At 40.5% G+C, this 18158-nt stretch overlaps 1 protein-coding gene across 1 annotated transcript in view; it reads left to right on the top strand.

Moving 5' to 3' along the window:
• The window catches only part of L3MBTL4 (L3MBTL histone methyl-lysine binding protein 4), a gene marked incomplete at both ends in the record, with an annotated part of 303064 nt that overhangs the window by 120593 nt on the left and 164313 nt on the right, over positions 1-18158 (top strand). Inside the window, one exon of the mRNA XM_082853718.1 lies at positions 15648-15762. Coding sequence (XP_082709844.1) covers positions 15648-15762 — 115 coding nt within the window. The remainder of the gene's footprint in view (positions 1-15647; positions 15763-18158) is intronic.

The raw sequence follows: 18158 nt of genomic DNA, 5'->3' as shown, positions 1-18158 counted from the left end.
GCTTTACAATGGTGTGTTAGTTTCTGCTTTATAACAAAGTGAATCAGTTATACATATACATATGTTCCCATATCTCTTCCCTCTTGCATCTCCCTCCCTCCCACCCTCCCTATCCCACCCCTCCAGGCGGTCACAAAGCACCGAGCTGATCTCCCTGTGCTATGCGGCTGCTTCCCACTAGCTATCTAACTTACGATTGGTAGTGTATATATGTCCATGCTTCTCTCTCGCTTTGTCACAGCTCACACTTCCCCCTCCCCATGTCCTCAAGTCCATTCTCTAGTAGGTCTATGTCTTTATTCCTGTCTTACCCCTAGGTTCTTCATGACATTTTTTTTTCTTAAATTCCATATATATGTGTTAGCATACAGTATTTGTCTTTCTCTTGCTGACTTACTTCACTCTGTATAACAGACTCTAGGTCTATCCACCTCATTACAAATAGCTCAATTACGTTTCTTTTTATGGCTGAGTAATATTCCATTGTATATATGTGCCACATCTTCTTTATCCATTCATCTGATGATGGACACTTAGGTTGTTTCCATCTCTGGGCTATTGTAAATAGAGCTGCAATGAACATTTTGGTACATGACTCTTTTTGAATTATGGTTTTCTCAGGGAATATGCCCAGTAGTGGGATTGCTGGGTCATATGGTAGTTCTGTTTGTAGTTTTTTAAGGAACCTCCATACTGTTCTCCACAGTGGCTGTATCAATTTACATTCCCACCAGCAGTGCAAGAGGGTTCCCTTTTCTCCACACCCTCTCCAGCATTTATTGTTTCTGGATTTTTTGATGATGGCCATTCTGACAGGTGTGAGATGATATCTCGTAGTAGTTTTGATTTGCATTTCTCTAATGATTAATGATGTTGAGCATTCTTTCATGTGTTTGTTGGCAGTCTGTATATTTTCTTTGGAGAAATGTCTATTTAGGTCTTTTGCCCATTTTTGGATTGGGTTGTTTCTTTTTTTCTTATTGAGCTGCATGAGCTGCTTATAAATTTTGGAGATTAATCCTTTGTCAGTTGCTTCATTTGCAAATATTTTCTCCCATTCTGAGGGTTGTCTTTTGGTCTTGTTTATGGTTTCCTTTGCTGTGCAAAAGCTTTTAAGTTTCATTAGGTCCCATTTGTTTACTTTTGTTTTTATTTCCATTTCTCTAGGAGGTGGGTCAAAAAGGATCTTGCTGTGATTTATGTCATAGAGTGTCTGCCTATGTTTTCCTCTAAGAGTTTGATAGTTTCTGGCCTTACATTTAGGTATTTAATCCATTTTGAGCTTATTTTTGTGTATGGTGTTAGGGAGTGATCTAATCTCATACTTTTACATGTACCTGTCCAGTTTTCTCAGCACCACTTATTGAAGAGGCTGTCTTTTCTCCACTGTACATTCCTGCCTCTTTATCAAAGATAAGGTGACCATATGTGCGTGGGTTTATCTCTGGGCTTTCTATCCTGTTCCATTGATCTATCTTTCTGTTTTTGTGCCAGTACCATACTGTCTTGATTACTATAGCTTTGTAGTATAGTCTGAAGTCAGGGAGCCTGATTCCTTCAGCTCCGTTTTTCGTTCTCAAGATTGCTTTGGCTATTCGGGGTCTTGTGTGTTTCCATTCAAATTATGAACTTTTTTGTTCTAGTTCTGTGAAAAATGCCAGTGGTAGTTTGATAGGGATTGCATTGAATCTGTATATTGCTTTGGGTAGTATAGTCATTTTCACAATGTTGATTCTTCCAATCCAAGAACATGGTATATCTCTCCATCTGTTTGTATCATCTTTAAATTTCTTTCATCAGTGTCTTATAATTTTCTGCATACAGGTCTTTTGTCTCCTTAGGTAGGTTTATTCTTAGATATTTTATTCTTTTTGTTGCAATGGTAAATGGGAGTGTTTTCTTGATTTCACTTTCAGATTTTTCATCATTAGTGTATAGGAATGCCAGAGATTTCTGTGCATAAATTTTGTATCCTGCTACTTTACCAAATTCATTGAATAGCTCTAGTAGTTTTCTGGTAGCATCTTTAGGATTCTCTATGTATAGTATCATGTCATCTGCAAACAGTGACAGCTTTACTTCTTCATTTCCGATTTGGATTCCTTTTATTTCCTTTTCTTCGCTGATTGCTGTGGCTAAAACTTCCAAAACTATGTTGAATAAGAGTGGTGAGAGTGGGCAACCTTGTCTTAAATGTAAATGGACTAAATGCTCCCACCAAAAGACACAGATTGGCTGAATGGATACAAAAACAAGACCCATATATTTGCTGTCTACAAGAGACCCACTTCAGACCTAGAGACACATACAGACTGAAAGTGAGGGGATGGAAAAAGATATTTCATGCAAATGGAAACCAAAAGAAAGCTGGAGTAGCAATTCTCATACCAGACAAAATAGCCTTAAAAATAAAGACTATTAGAAGAGACAAAGAAGGACACTACATAATGATCAAGGGATCGATCCAAGAAGAAGATATAACAATTATAAATATTTATGCACCCAACATAGGAGCTCCTCAATACATAAGGCAAATACTAACAGCCATAAAAGGGGAAAATTAAATACAAAGAAAACATATCAAAAGCAGCAAGGGAAAAACAACAAATAACACACAAGGGAATCCCCATAAGGTTAACAGCTGATCTTTCATCAGAAACTCTGCAAGCCAGAAGGGACTGGCAGGACACATTTAAAGTGATGAAGGAGAAAAACCTGCAACCAAGATTACTCTACCCAGCAAGGATCTCATTCAGATTTGATGGAGAAATTAAAACTTTTACAGACAAGCAAAAGCTGAGAGAGATCAGCACCACCAAACCAGCTTTACAACAACTGCTAAAGGAACTTCTCTAGGCAAGAAACACAAGAGAAGGAAAAGACCTACAATAACGAACCCAAAACAATTAAGAAAATGGGAATAGGAACATACATATCGATAAGACATTTAAGGTATTTAATTTTTGACAGTTTGATTAATATGTGTCTTGGCATATTTCTCCTTGGATTTATCCTGTATGGGATTCTCTGTGCTTCCTGGACTTGATTATCTATTTCCTTTCCCATATTAGGGAAGTTTTCAAGTATAATCTCTTCAAATATTTTCTCAGTCCCTTTCTTTTTCTCTTCTTCTTCTGGAACCCCTATAATTCGAATGTTGGTGTGTTTGATGTTGTCCCAGAGGTCTCTGAGACTGTCCTCAGTTCTTTTCATTCTTTTTTCTTTATTATGCTCTGCAGTAGTTAATTCCACTATTTTATCTTCCAGGTCACTTATCTGTTCTTCTGCCTGAGTTACTCTGCGATTGATCCCATCTAGAGTATTTTTCATTTCATTTATTGTGTTGTTCATCTCTGTTTGTTTGCTCTTTAGTTCTTCTAGGTCCTTGTTAAATGTTTCTTGCATTTAGTCTATTCTATTTCCAAGATTTTGGATCATCTTTACTATCATTATTCTGAATTATTTTTCAGGTAGACTGCCTATTTCCTCTTCATTTGTTAGGTCTGGTGGGTTTTTATCTTGCTCCTTCATCTTCTGTGTGTTTTTCTGTCTTCTCATTTTGCTTATCTTACTGTGTTTGGGGTCTCCTTTTGGCAGCCTGCAGGTTCGTAGTTCCTGTTGTTTTTGGTGTCTGTCCCCAGTGGCTAAGGTTGGTTCAGTGGGTTGTGTGGGCTTCCTGGTGGAGGGGACTAGTGCCTGTGTTCTGGTGGATGAGGCTGGATCTTGTCTTTCTGGTGGGCAGGTCCACATCTGGTGGTGTGTTTTGGGGTGTCTGTGGACTTATTATGATTTTAGGCAGCCTCTCTGCTAATGGGTGGGGTTGTGTTCCTGTCTTGCTAGTTGTTTGGCATAGGATGTCCAGCACTGTAGCTTGCTGGTCGTTGAGTGAAGCTGGGTGCTGGTGTTGAGATGGAGATCTCTGGGAGATTTTTGCCATTTGATATTATGTGGAGCTGGGAGGTCTCTTGTGGACCAGTGTCCTGAAGTTGGCTCTCCCACCTCAGAGGCACAGCACTGACTCCTGGCTGCAGCACTAAGAGCCTTACATCCACACGGCTCAGAAGAAAAGGGAGAAAAAGTAGAAAGAAAGAATTAGTAAAAGTAGAAAGAGAGATAGAAAGAAAGAAAGAAAGGAGGGAGGGAGGAAGGAAGGAAGGAGGGATGGAAGGAAAAAAAGAAAGGAGATAAAGTTAAATAAAATAAAGTAAGATAAAATATAATAAAGTTATTAAAATAAAAAAATTATTAAGGAAAAAAAACGGATGGATAGAACCCTAGGACAAATGGTGAAAGCAAAGCTATACAGACAAAATCTCACACAGAAGCACACACACACACACTCACAAAAAGAGGAAAAGGGGAAAAATCAAATCTTGCTCTCAAAGTCCACCTCAATGTGGGATGATTCGTTGTCTAAAGGAGGGAAGGAAGGAAGGAAGGAAGGAAAGAAAGAAAGAAAAGAAAGAAAGAAAGAAAGAAAAGAAAGAAGATAAAGTAAAACAAAGTTTTTAAAGTAAAATATAATTATTAAGAAAAAAATTTAAAAAAAAATGGACGGATAGAACCGTAGGACAAATGGTGGAAGCAAAGCTATACAGACAAAATGTCACACAGAGGCATACACACACACACTCACAAAAAAGAAAAGGGGAAAAAATCATAAATCTTGCTCTCAAAGTCCACCTCCTCAATTTGGGATGAGTCGTTGTCTATTCGTGTATTCCACAGATGCAGGTCCATCAAGTTGATTGTGGAGCTTTAATCCGCTGCACCTGAGGCTGTTGGGAGAGCTTTCTCTTTCTCTTCTTTGTTCTCACAGCTCCCAGGGGCTCAGCTTTGGATTTGGCCCCGCCTCTGCGTGTAGGTCGCCGGAGGGCGTCCGTTCTTCGCTCAGACAGGACGGGGTTAAAGGAGCCGCTGATTCGGGGGCTCTGGTTTACTCAGGCCAGGGGGAGGGAGGGGCACGGCATGCGGGGCGGGCCTGCGGCGGCAGAGGGCAGCGTGACGTTGCACCAGCCTGAGGCGCGCCGTGCGTTCTCCCGGAGGAGTTGACCCTGGATCCCGGGACCCTGGCAGTGGGGGCCTGCACAGGCTCCCCGGAAAGGAGGTGTGGATAGTGACCTGTGCTCGCACACAGGCTTCTTGGTGGCGGCAGCAACAGCCTTAGCGTCTCATGCCCGTCTCTGGGGTCCGCGCTTTTAGCCGCGGCTCGCGCCCGTCTCTGGAGCTCCTTTAAGCAGCGCTCTTAATCCCCTCTCCTCGCGCACCAGGAAACAAAAAGGGAAGAAAAAGTCTCTTGCCTCTTTGGCAGCTCCAGACTTTTCCCCGGACTCCCTCCCGGCCAGCCGTGGCGCACTAACCCCCTGCAGGCTGTGTTCACGCCGCCAACCCCAGCCCTCTCCCGGAGCTCCGACCGAAGCCCGAGCCTCAACTCCCAGCCCTGCCCGCCCCGGCAGGTGAGCAGACAAGCCTCTCGAGCTGGTGAGTGCCGGTCGGCCCTGATCCTCTGTGCGGGAATCTCCCCGCTTTGCCCTCCGCACCCCTGTTGCTGTGCTCTCCTCTGCAGCCCCGAAGCTTTCCCCTCCGCCACCCGCAGTCTCCGCCCGCGAAGGGGTTTCCTAGCGTGTGGAAAGCTTTCCTCCTTCACAGCTCCCTCCCACTGGTGCAGGTCCCGTCCCTATTCTTTTGTCTCTGTTTATTCTTTTTTCTTTTGCCCTACCCAGGTACGTGGGGGGTTTCTTGCCTTTTGGGAGGTATGAGGTCTTCTGCCAGCGTTCAGTAGTTGTTCTGTAGGAGTTGTTTCACGTGTAGATGTATTTCTGGTGTATCTGTGGGGAGGAAGGTGATCTCCGCGTCTTACTCTTCCGCCATCTTCCCGGAAGCCTCAAAACATAAGTTTTATATGCACTGGGAAACCAAAATATTGGTGTGACATTTTTTTGCAGTATTCGCTTTATTGCTGTGGTCTGGAACTGGACCCAAAATATCTAGTAGATAGCCTGTAGTGTGTGATTGAATAGAAAATCCTTGATAATTTGATATAGACTCCAAAGTGGAAATCCATCACATGAGGACGACTAAAGGGCACGTGCTGAAACAGTGTCCACTGCGAAGGCCGGTGCCCCAAGTCGGGGGAACGGTGGCAGCCTGGGGAGGGAGCACGGGGAACGGCCTTTACATTAACAGGGAACCTGCAGCCAGCACCGCCTTGGTGCTACAGATCTTACAGCAGAGCTTTTGAAAAGATTTATGTTAGTTATAACCATAAACTGATTTTGAGATAGTTTGTCCTCACACAGCTTATGAAGGAGGTTTTTCTTCCTGAGACATTACCCACAGATCTGTGGCCATGGAGCCCCGAATGTGGCTGTTTTATGCACAACTCTGATGAAATATTTAAAGATCTGTTAACAAGGATTAAAGCCCTGGGGGTGCTGTTGGAAATTTGGCATTTTTATTTCCAGCAAGAATCCTGTGGGAAAAACATATCTTATGGGAAAAACTAATTGTATTTGTTAAAACAGTAACCATAGAAATAGAGAAGTGGAAACTTAAATAGACGTATTTATCACAAATGGAAACATTTGGTGTTGAATGTCCTCTGCATTATGCCCTCAACCACGTTTCTCTTGGACTCATTGTCTTACAAAATTTTCTTTAAAAGTCTGTCACTTAAAAAAATTAAGTTATTATGATTGCTTTGGCTATAATTGTGAGTTTGATGGCAACTTCAGTTGATTAACAACTTGTTGCCATGGCGACGCACTAACGAGGCATTTCAAAAATTTTTATCCAAAAACCATCTTCAGCAGAATAATCTAGGATGTGTAGTTAAAAAAAAGTGATTTCCAGGCATTATTCCTGACATCCACTCCCCCAGCCCCAAATTCAGGTCCTGGCAGGGGCAGGGAAAAGTTGGTATTTTGCTCATTTCTAAATTTTGAAAACCACTGCCCAAGAAATATGATGAATTGGGCAGTGGCCTTGAAAAAGAAAGAATTTTAGAATAGCTATAGTGAAACTCTTGATGTTCCAGTTTAACGATTAAAAGTCTTTTTTGATAATACTTATTATAGGAATGGACTAGATGAAAGATGAAGCAGTTGTATTTGTGAAAAAGCAGATGAGCTTTGGGGGCAGTTAGCAGGGAAGGGAACGGAGCTAATTTTCCAAGAGTGGGAAGGAATGTAGGGGCAGCAGTTCCAACTACGGAGCAGTAGCTCAGGGGAGTCAGGGTTTTCAAATCACCATCAGTGACTTGGAAATGCCGGGCACATTTCTTAACCCCTGTGTATCTATGTCAAACAGAGCTAATATGAAGCGAGGTTAGTTTTTTAAAGTATAATTACTCAACCATAAAAAGGAACGAAATTGGGTCATTTGTAGAGATGTGGATGGACCTAGAGTCTGTCATACAGAGTGCAGTAAGTCAGAAAGAGAAAGACAAATATCATATATTAATACATATATGTGGAACCTAGAAAAGTGGTACAGATGAACATATTTCCCGGGCAGGAATAGAGATGCAGACATAGAGAACGGACATGTGGACACAGGGAGGGAAGGGGAGGGTGGGACGAATTGAGAGAGTAAGATTGACATATACACACTACCATGCGTAAAATAGATAACTAAGTGACAACCTGCTGTAGAGCACAGGGAGCTCAGCTCTGTGCTCTGTGAAGACGTAGATGGGTGGGATGGCGGGGGGAGGTCCAAGAGAGAGGGGATGTGTGTGTGCATATGGCTGATTCACTTCACTGTGCAGCAGAAACTAACAGCACTGTAAAGCAATTATACTCCAAAAAAAAAAAAAAAGTATATTCACTTTTTTATTGCAATTCTTTTCCTTCATGGTCCCTCCATGTCAGTTCTTGTCTGGATAGACACATAAGCGGATTGGCTCAACATGGAATTAATGTTTAATGTGTGAAAGTATAGGTGGTTCTGGACGGCAGTCCCGTGTTATTCCATGTTGCTTTGTTTCGTTATGAAAATGCCTTTTTATACTTTTAAATGAACTTTTATTGGAGTATAGTTGCCTTACAATGTTGTTAGTTTCTGCCCTACAGCAAAATGAATCAGTTATACGTATACATATATCCACTCTTTCTTAGATTTCCTTCCCATTTAGGTCACGACAGAGCATTTGAGTAGAGTTCCCTGTGCTATACAGAAGGTTCTCATTAGTTATCTGTTTTATACATAGTAGTGTGTATATGTCAATCCCAATCTCCCAATTCATCCCACCCCCTTTTCCCCCCTTGTTAACCATAAGTTTGCTTTCTACATCTGTGACTCTGTTTCTGCTTTGCAGATAAGTTCATCTGTACCACTTTTCTAGATTCCACATTATAAGCAGTATTATACGATATTTGCCTTTCTCTTTCTGACTTAACTTCACTCTTGTATAACAAGCTCTACGTCTATCCGTGTCACTGCAAATGGCAGAAAATGCCTTTTTATATTTTAAAAATGTAATTTACCTCTGCTACAATAGACTCTTAGATAGACTGTTCCCAAATAGCCTCACAATTTTTATTCTTGGATGGTTGTCTCAGTAAACTGTTCTCAGCTTAAATCTGGCTTTGCCGTTTACTGGCTGTCTGATCTCTGCAAACCTCCTAAAAGGTTCCTTTTCATCATCTATGAAAACAATCTATGGTCATTAAATGAGAATATATATATATTTTACAACTATGCCTGGAATATGTAGGCACACAACAAAAGTGAATCCCTTTGCCTTACCAGACATGCCTGCTCTTAGACCGTGGAGTGTTTTGAAGGCGCGATACGGGCATTCTTGTCCATCGCCGAACAGATGTCTGTCCTCAGTGCTATTCCTGTGTCCCCCACCCGATCCACAACAGAGCTCTGCACCGTTGGTAGCAAGATTTACTGTGGTCTTATTAGCACCACTAGTTATGAGTAATGGGTATTGGAATATTATATGAAAACTCAGTTCTTCTTTCTAGAATGAAATTTAAGTCTAAGTCTAGTTAACTGAAAATGTATTCATTTAAAGGTAGACAGGTTCAGGTGCAGTAGAGCCTCTTTCTAAGTAAGTTCACATCATACCTATAAGTACTTATAATTCATTCACCGTAAGCCTTGAAAAATAGATTTGAGGCCTCTGACAATAAAATACACATATCCGGTAAGGCTGTTAAAATGGAAATTAAAAAGTTTAAAACCATATAGCAGGAGCAAAGAAGTATAATAATCACTTAGGCTAATAAAATTGTTGTGATTGAGCATTAAATGTAGCTCCCCTGTTCCTCGATAGATAAATAACTGCTTATTTTCCAGCTGCCCAAAGGGGCAGCAAGGAGTGCTAATTACCGTTGTGCATCTTACTCAGCTGATGGTTTTCGAGGTGTGACAGTGTGTGAGCCAAGGTGCCAGGAGTCTTGAGGGCGGCAGGGTGACGGAGACAGAGTGGCCAAGCTCCGGGGTCTGGGGAAAGTCCCTGGTGTGGGTTCTGGATGGTAAATGATGAGGCAAAGCCAGAAGGACAGTGCCAGTCCAGAAGATGGCCAGTTCTGGGTTTACACGAAGGATTCGCCCTTGGTTTTTTATATGCTGATCTAGTGCTTAAGTGTCCAAGTTATTTTACCAGCCATTTGATAACTAATGCATATAGTGGTAATACCATCAGGAAGCATCACTGTCTGTTTAGGGATAAGAACTTGAGACAGCGGCCAATTTGATTTTCTGACCTTTGTTTTCCAGTTTATCAAAATCTGAGCAAGAAGGCTCTGTATATTTACTTAGCTTTATGCAAACCCAAATATGTGACAAATCATAAATGTATGAAATACAGTGCTGGAGATGATTTGGTTTTCAAAATTGTTCTTTGCTTTACAAAAGGACTCTTTGTAAATATCCTTAAAGTGCCACTCTCCTTTAGTAACATGACCATCTGGTTAGAATTCTTAAAATTCGATTTTCCTCCAAAGTTATGAAGATCCAAAGATATGAAAATATCTTTCATAAAGACACATATGAATACAGAATTTGGTTATATATTCCAAGTTTAGATGGCCCTTGTAGGGGAGAGTGCCTCATATCATTGGATTAGGAAGGGGTATTTCAAATTTCTACTGTTTTCATTGTAAGTAATTACATACAGCCGTGGAAAGAATAATTTAATATTTCTTAATGAACATAAGGGGAAAATGTTGAATAGAGTACATAAAAAAGTCATGTCTATCTGCTTTCGAAACATTTTTTTAAGATATTATCTTTTTACTGTTTCAGTTTTAGACCTAAAGTCCACAGTAGGATTCCCAGGTTCGGGTCCAGTAGCTGAAATAGAAAGGCCTTGCTCTCCTGTACGCAGGATCTGGCTGGAGCGCTTGACCTGCCTTGTTTGTGTTTAGAGGTGGTTTCCTTGCTTTTGAAACATAAACAGTTGCATTGCAAAATTAAAAGAGGAGGACATTGAAAGGGTTGAAATATTAAAGCTTGAGAAAATTCTCTCTTTCTCCTTCACTACGTTATGCACACTTAACATAAACTTCTGTCTACTGGTAGATCCAAAGCAGCAGGTGTCATTCTGGAAAGGATGCCAGTTTTGCCCTTTCACAGCTGGGCTGCTTAGTTGCCTGGTACTGGCAGTCACATGCAGTTTGGCTGTGTCCAGAGTGCTGAAATATCACCATAAATAAATATAGTACCAGATCAGAACAGCCAGCCCTGTATGACAGCAGCTGAGTGTAGAAATATTTTAAATGTTAATAGCTCTATTGAGATAGAATTTACAAACAGTAAAATGTAGAGATTTCAGGTGTGGATTTTGATGAGTTTGAGAAATGTATATCCTATATAACGACCACCCCAATCAAGATTGGGAACATTTCCAGTGCCACAGAAGGTTCCTTTGTGCTCCTTCGTGGTCAGAGCTGCTCCCCGCCCCCTCCGAGACAGCCAGGCCTTTCTGTGACTGTTGTCAAGCTTCGCATCAACGGAAACACACAGTGTGCGCTCTCCCGAGTCTGTCCTCTGTGCCCAGCATGGTGTCTGTTTGACTGATGCATGTTCATGTGTGAATCAACAGTTTATCCTTTTTTGTTGGTGACAGTGGTCATTGTATGCATACACCACACTTGTTTGTGAATGGATACTCACCTGGGGTTGGGCATTTAGGTTGTTGCCAGCTGTTGGCTGTTCTGAATGAAACCTCAAGGAATACTTGTTCACACGGCTTTGTATTTTCATCTGTTTTGGGTGGAATCTCCAGGCATCGCAGAGTAGGCACATATTTAGATTTACAATTTAACGTTAGTAAACCATTTCCTAAAGTGATTGTACGACTTTACCGCCCCACTGACATTGTATGAATGTTCTGGGAGCTCCACAGCCTTGCCAGTGATTGGCGTCGTCAGTCATTTAATTTATGGTGTGTAATAGCTGGTCATTTTGGTTTCTCTTACGAATAAGGATGTTGAGGATTTTTTAATCTGCTTGTTGACCATTCATGAACCTTCTTTTTTCCAAGAAGCTTCAAGTCTTTTACCCATTATTTATTGGGTTGTTAAGTTTTTTCTAAGGTAAATGTATTACAAATGCCTATGGCCTAGTTTTCCTTTTTATCAATGATGATTTTGAAGAACTTAAGTTTTTTATTATGATGACAGTTGAATTTATCAGTTTATTCATTTATGGGTAGTGCTGTTTTTATGTTAAGAAATTCTTGACTATCTTACTATTATAAAGATTTTATCTTAAGTTTCTTCCTGAGTTTGATAGTTTTAGCTTTTATGTTTAGGTCTATAATCCATTTCAGACTAATTTGTACGTGGGATGTGAGGTAGCTGTCAGCGGGTTCATTCTGTTTTCACAAGTGGATATCCAGTGGGTCTAGTACCATTTGTTGAAAAGACTGGCCTTATTGAATGCCCTTGTGCTTGTTGAAGAGCAATTGACTGTATATATATGTCAATATATGTACACTATTCTGTTCCAAAAATATATTTGTCTATCCTTATGCCGGAACAACACTGTCTGAAGACTGTGGCGTTACGGTAAGTGTAGAGCTCAGATAGAATGGGTTTTCCTACTTTGTTCATTTTTTTCCCAAAATTGTTGTTCCACCTGGTAATATTTACTTTCAGGCTGCAATACTTCCTGCAGTATTTCTTGTAATGCAAATCCGTAGGTGATTACTTTTTCAGTTCTTTCAGTAAAATAAAATTCCTTTATTTTACTCCTTTTTGAAGGATATTTTTATAAAATTTAAAATCTTAGGTTGACAGTGTTTTTCCTCTCAGTGCTTTGACGGTGTCATTTCATTGTCTCCATGCCTCTGCTGTCTCTGATGAGAGGTTGGCTGACACGCCTGTCATGGTTCTTCTGTATGTAATTTGTTGTGCTTCTCTGACTACTTTCAAGATGTTTTCCTTTGTCTTTCATTTTCAGTAGTTTGACTATGATTTGCCTTGTTTTTTTTTTTCCTTTCTATTTATTTTGCTTGGATTTTGCTGTTCTTCTTAAGCTTATAAATTGGCATTTGGGGCCAAAATAGGGAGATTTTTTGACATTATTCTTTCAACTTTTGTCTTGTTTGGCCATTATTTATGCTCCATGTTCACCTCTCCTTGTGGACCCCAAATACTGATACATGTATGTTAGACCAGTTGATATTATCTCATAAGTACTTGGGCTCTTTTCATTTTTTATAATCTTTTTTTTTTTTTTTTTTTTGCGGTACGTGGGCCTCTCACTGTTGTGGCCTCTCCCGTTGCGGAGCACAGGCTCCGGACACGCAGGCTCAGCGGCCATGGCTCACGGGTCCAGCCGCTCCGCGGCATGTGGGATCTTCCCAGACCGGGGCATGAACCTGTGTCCCCTGCATCAGCAGGCGGACTCTCAACCACTGCACCACCAGGAAAGCCCCCATTTTTTTAAAAAAAATCTTTTATTGTGTATACTTGAGATTAGTAATTTCTATGAATCTGTTTTCATGTTCACTCACTTTTTTATCATGCCAGCTACAGTCTGTTAAGCCCATCCAGAAACTTTTAAATTTTGCTTTTCAGTTGTAGAATTTCCATTTGTTTCTCTTTTATAGTTTCCATTTCACTGTCCAGATTCCCTGTCTGTTCCCTCATCAAGACCATTTTTCCTTTAAACCCTTGAACCTATTTTGATAGCTAAAGTCCCAACAACAAATAGATGTCTGCTAGCTACAACATCTGGGTCAACTCAGGGTCTCTTTCTATTGACTGCTTTTAAAAAAAAAAAAAGAGTATGGCTCACATTCACATGGTTATTTGCATGTCTAATAAATTTTTATTCTATGTTGGACATTATGAATGATACAATGTACAGAGTTGGGAGTATTTGTCTTCCTTTAAAAAGGGTAGTTTGTTTTATCAGACAGTTAATTCCTGGCGGTTTCTTAATCTTGTTGAGGCTTAATTTTAACCTTTTTTAGGGCTGGTCTAGAGTAGCCCTTATGTAGGACATGGTTTTGACTCTGACACTATGGACTTTTTGGTGTCTCGGTCAAATTCTCATAGTATTATTGAGCTCTCTCCACTCTGGTCTCTCTACTCTCCCAGTGATGTGTGTCCTCTAGTGTCTTTGTCTCACTCTCAGCTCTGTATCAGCTGCTCTCTGCTTGGTTTCACCAAGTCTCACCTTGCACATGTGCAGTCCAGCCCTTGGCCAAGGTCCCGTGAGTAGCCCACCTAGACTTCTGGGGTCCCCTTCTTGGAGCTCTGTCTTCTCCAGTCTTTGTCCTCCAATTTCCAGCTGCTTCCTCAGCTCTGAACTATAATCTTTGTCTCCTCAGCACAGCCCAACTCCTTTTTTATGTTTCTCCTCCCTGTGCTGCTGGGAGGAAATGGTCTCCAGGCTGACATTCAGGGCTCATCTTGGTGCACTTAGGGATCACATTTCTGTGCTGCCTGTTGTCCAGTGTCTGAAATCACCACTTCATATATTTTGTCCAGTTTTATAGCTGTTACTCTGTCATGTGCAGAAGGCTCAGTGTGGTAGAAGTATTGTTTTGAACGTTGTTCCTGAGATTACTGGTTCTCAAACTTAAGCTTGCATCAGATGCATCTGGAGGACTCGTTTACACAGAGACCCTTAGGCCCCATCCTTTAGTGTTTCTGATTCAGTAGGATTGGATTGGGGCCTGACAATTTGCATTGTCCAGGTGATAACTGATGCTGCTGGTCTGGAAACCACACTTTGAGAACCACTTACTTGGAAAGATGGATCTTGAGAAAAAAATGTTGGGATTTTATTTGGCACTTACTCCATACAATTTTTACCTTTCTTTTTTTTGGGGGGGGGTAATAATACTTACATCTCAGTTTATTATAACATTATACATCTTGCTCTTTTTATTCAAAGTATGAATTAATGAGGAATTTTTTTTTTGCACTGAGAAGGATAGATTCTCCTTTTAATTGATAGAAACAGAAAATACATGAGAGAATAGGTAAAGTTATTTAACAATGAAATACTACCATTCTTTTTTTTTTTTTGCCTTCACAAATAAATTTGATTCTTTCAAGTTATGAAACTTGTAGAACATGGAGTGTGATAAGTTTCAGAAGTAATTGCTTTTTGTTTCAGAAATAGGGTTTTATTTTAATTATTCTCAGACTTATTTGTATATATGTGAAGTGTGTGTGTGTGTGTGTGTGTGTGTGTGTGTGTGTGTGTGTGTTTTAGGTGAGATGTGAAACAGTGATGACCAGTAGACTTGCTGGACCGGGCTCTACCTTGTCGTGTCCTCAGGTTTCCTGACAACTTACGCTTCATCCTTGAATAGCTCTTAATCCTTCTACCTTAGCATCACATATTATCTGCTTTCTTTGCCTCTTTTGGTTCAATGGCCCTATCTCTTATTTGTCAGGATTTTGACATTTATTGCTTCCTTTTACTCTAGTCCATATATTTCCCGTCAGCGTAAGGTTTATACTGGTGTCAGATGGTGACTCTCATTGTTGAGGATGCTGACATTGTTCTTGCAGTGGCTGCAGCACAGGAAGTGTTCTCTCAACAACATCATAGAATATCTTAGATGGGAAAACGGATTCATCCTGTCCTTTCAAATTCTAATCAATCCTTGACAGATTTTATTTTTATTTATTTATTTTTATAAATTTATTTATTTATTTTTGGCTGTTGGGTCCTCATTGCTGCACGCGGGCTTCCTCTAGTTGCAGCAAGTGGGAACTACTCTTCATTGCAGTGTGCAGGCCTCTCATTGCAGTGGCTTCTCTTGTTGTGGAGTACAGGCTCTAGGCACGTGGGCTTCAGTAGTTGTGGCCCGTGGGCTCAGTAGTTGTGGTGCACGGGCTTAGTTGCTCCGCGGCATGTGGGATCTTCCTGGACCAGGGATCGAACCCGTGTCCCCTGCATTGGCAGGTGGATTCTTAACCACTGTGCCACCAGGGAAGTCCCGACAGATTTTTTAATGTAACAACTTTTTAAATTTTCTGGAAAAATTGGTACAACAGCCTTTGGTGGTTAGATTAGAAAGCTGTTTCATAGCACAGTTTCAATATTGTTTCAGCTGTAATGTGCGATTACAGCAATTTTAACCTCAATTTCAGAGATATGTTCTCTAATATTTTGACACAGGCATAGTGATATACCGATTACTAAATTCTCATTTCCAACAGGTCCATTTTGATGGCTGGGACCACAAATATGACTACTGGATGGATACAGACAGCCCTGACATTCACCCAGTCGGATGGTGTGACGTCACAGGTCATCCCCTGGAAGTGCCGCATTGTGAGTATCTTGCTCTTTGTGTTGTTGCTTTTTAAATACGTAACCTGGAGCCTATCTTAATGCTGTTTATTTCATGTCATTATAAGTATTTTAAAGCTCAGTATCACATAGGTGAATTGATTAATCAGCACTATAGCTACACTGAAAGCCAGTTATTCACAATTAAGCCTCAAAAGACATGCTCTATATAAATGAAGAGTTATCAACATTAAGGAATTATTTTGATAATGTTGTCTGGCAGAATCTTTGTTTTCCACATTTTAGTTTGGAAAACTGAGCCAGGTCTAAATCCATCTAATTTGGGCCTTCACTTTTAGCTGAAGTACTTTTTGTTTTCTTAAACATCTTATCTTAATTGATTTTGTTTTATAGAGTAGGTTTCAAAAAGTTTTAGAAGAACAGAAGTATTTTAAACTTCAGCAATTAAAAAACTTTTAGTTGTAAAAATTGGAAAAAAGACAACCTTCTGTTATGTCGGTATCTTCATTATTTCTGTCTTTCTGGGTACTTAAAGTTAAGGAGGTAATTAACCATTCTAAATTCTAATAAACCTCGAACCAAAATATTTCGTTCTTTCATCTGCAGGATTCCTCTCATCAGATTAGGCTGACATGACTAATAACTAGTTTCAGACGTTTTGCGAGCACTCTCCATCCTCATGTTTGCTTTGTTCCCCCACTGCTTCTGTTGTCCTCCCTTTGGTTTCTTGGGGTGAAGGTAACCTTCTATCCTGTTAATGAGGATGAACCAGCCCAAAGATGCTTGAACCTTAGATCTAAAAGGATTAACTGCGTCTTTGAAAGAGATCCTTAACTTCTTTTAGAAATAATGAGAATTACTGACTTAATAACTTGACAAACATTTTGACATTGGGCTAGATTCTTCAAAAGCTACACATGGATGAGGTGCAGGTCCTCATGTAACTTACAGTGCATTAGCAAGTGCAGGGTCTGCATATAGAGAATGTAAAACAGGGAGAACGAGGTCAGTTCCATGGGAGGGGGAAGGGTTAGCATACTCGCTTTGTGATTTTTGCTGTTCCCGCTTTCTGTTCTCCCTGATCTTGCATCCCATCTTGCCAGGGAGGTGTCTCTTGGTTGATGTTGACCACCCACCACTCACCAGCACGCACGTTCTGTCCCTCGTCCCAGTAAGCTTCTCAAGTAGGGATTTCAAGGGAGATGGGCCCGGATCAGCGTTTCAGGTACAGAGACAGCTGTCTTCATTCCGCCTCACCCATTACCTGTTCCTTGGTCAGTCTGCCTACCTGGCTTCTCAACCCAGATGTCTCAGAAGCTTCGCAAAGTCTATGGATCGAACCTCAGCTCCATCCCAAGCCAAAAGCTTGTCTTTCTACCGTAGTTGCTACTTGATTCCAAAGTTGCTGCTTCCCATGCAGTCATTCTAGACTCTGCTCCCTCCCTCCCCCTCCCTCACCCCACACATACAGCCAGTCATCAAGTCTTGATGGTTCTCTTTCTGGATTTCTCAGAACCCATCTCTGACCCCTTCTTCCCCTTCCCAGTACCACTGCATTTGAGTTCTCGTCATAGGTACAAATGGTTTGCAGAATATGGTCTGCAAGTTGCTGGTTAGTGAGTCACACTGATCCTCTCAATCTAAAAATTCAGGCTCTAGAGGCAGGATTGCCTAGTGGTTGAGCGTGTGAAATCTGGAGTCAGAATGCTGACATGTGAATCTCAGTATCACTGCTTTGCTTAGCTGTGTGATCTGTGCCTGTTTCCTCATCTAGAAAATGGAGGTGATATTAGTGTGTCAGTCTCATAATCTGTAATGATGAAATGAGATAAATTCGTGCATAACACCTCAAAAACTGCCTGGCCCACAGGATGTGCTCAATTAGTGTTAGCTGCTCTCAGAAAATGATGTAACATTCTACAGATTTTCATTTTTACCTAAAACTATGTGAATTATTAAGGATTACAAAATTCGAAATTGTGCTAAAATGAATAGGTGACTAGAGTTTTCCAAATATTTAAATTTAGTTTTTTCTTAAGTCAGGCTTTCATGTATTCCTGGCACTATTATAAGATTCCTGTTTTGAGTATGTGCACTTAAGTAATTGGAATCCCTATTATTTGGGGGAATTAGATGTCTTCAGTTGGTCATGATATTGTATTACTGCTGTGCTTGCTTTTTGGTTATAAACGTGTTTATTTGGATTAATTATTATTAATACAGTTTATTATAGGTTACTTGTTTAACCCTATTTTTTGTAATTATTCATATCTGCATCATTAGTCTTATTAATTTTTAAATACCTAGACTTTAAGACATGTTCATAGTGTGGTTCAATATATATCATCTGTGGCCCCATCGTTAAAGCAAAAATACACACACACACAGACACACACACAATCCTACTCCAGTATTTA

This window comes from Leucopleurus acutus, assembly GCF_964270905.1.
Source record: "Leucopleurus acutus genome assembly, chromosome: 13".
Classification (NCBI taxonomy): Eukaryota; Metazoa; Chordata; class Mammalia; order Artiodactyla; family Delphinidae; genus Leucopleurus; species Leucopleurus acutus.
This window is presented reverse-complemented; position numbering and strand designations above follow the sequence as displayed.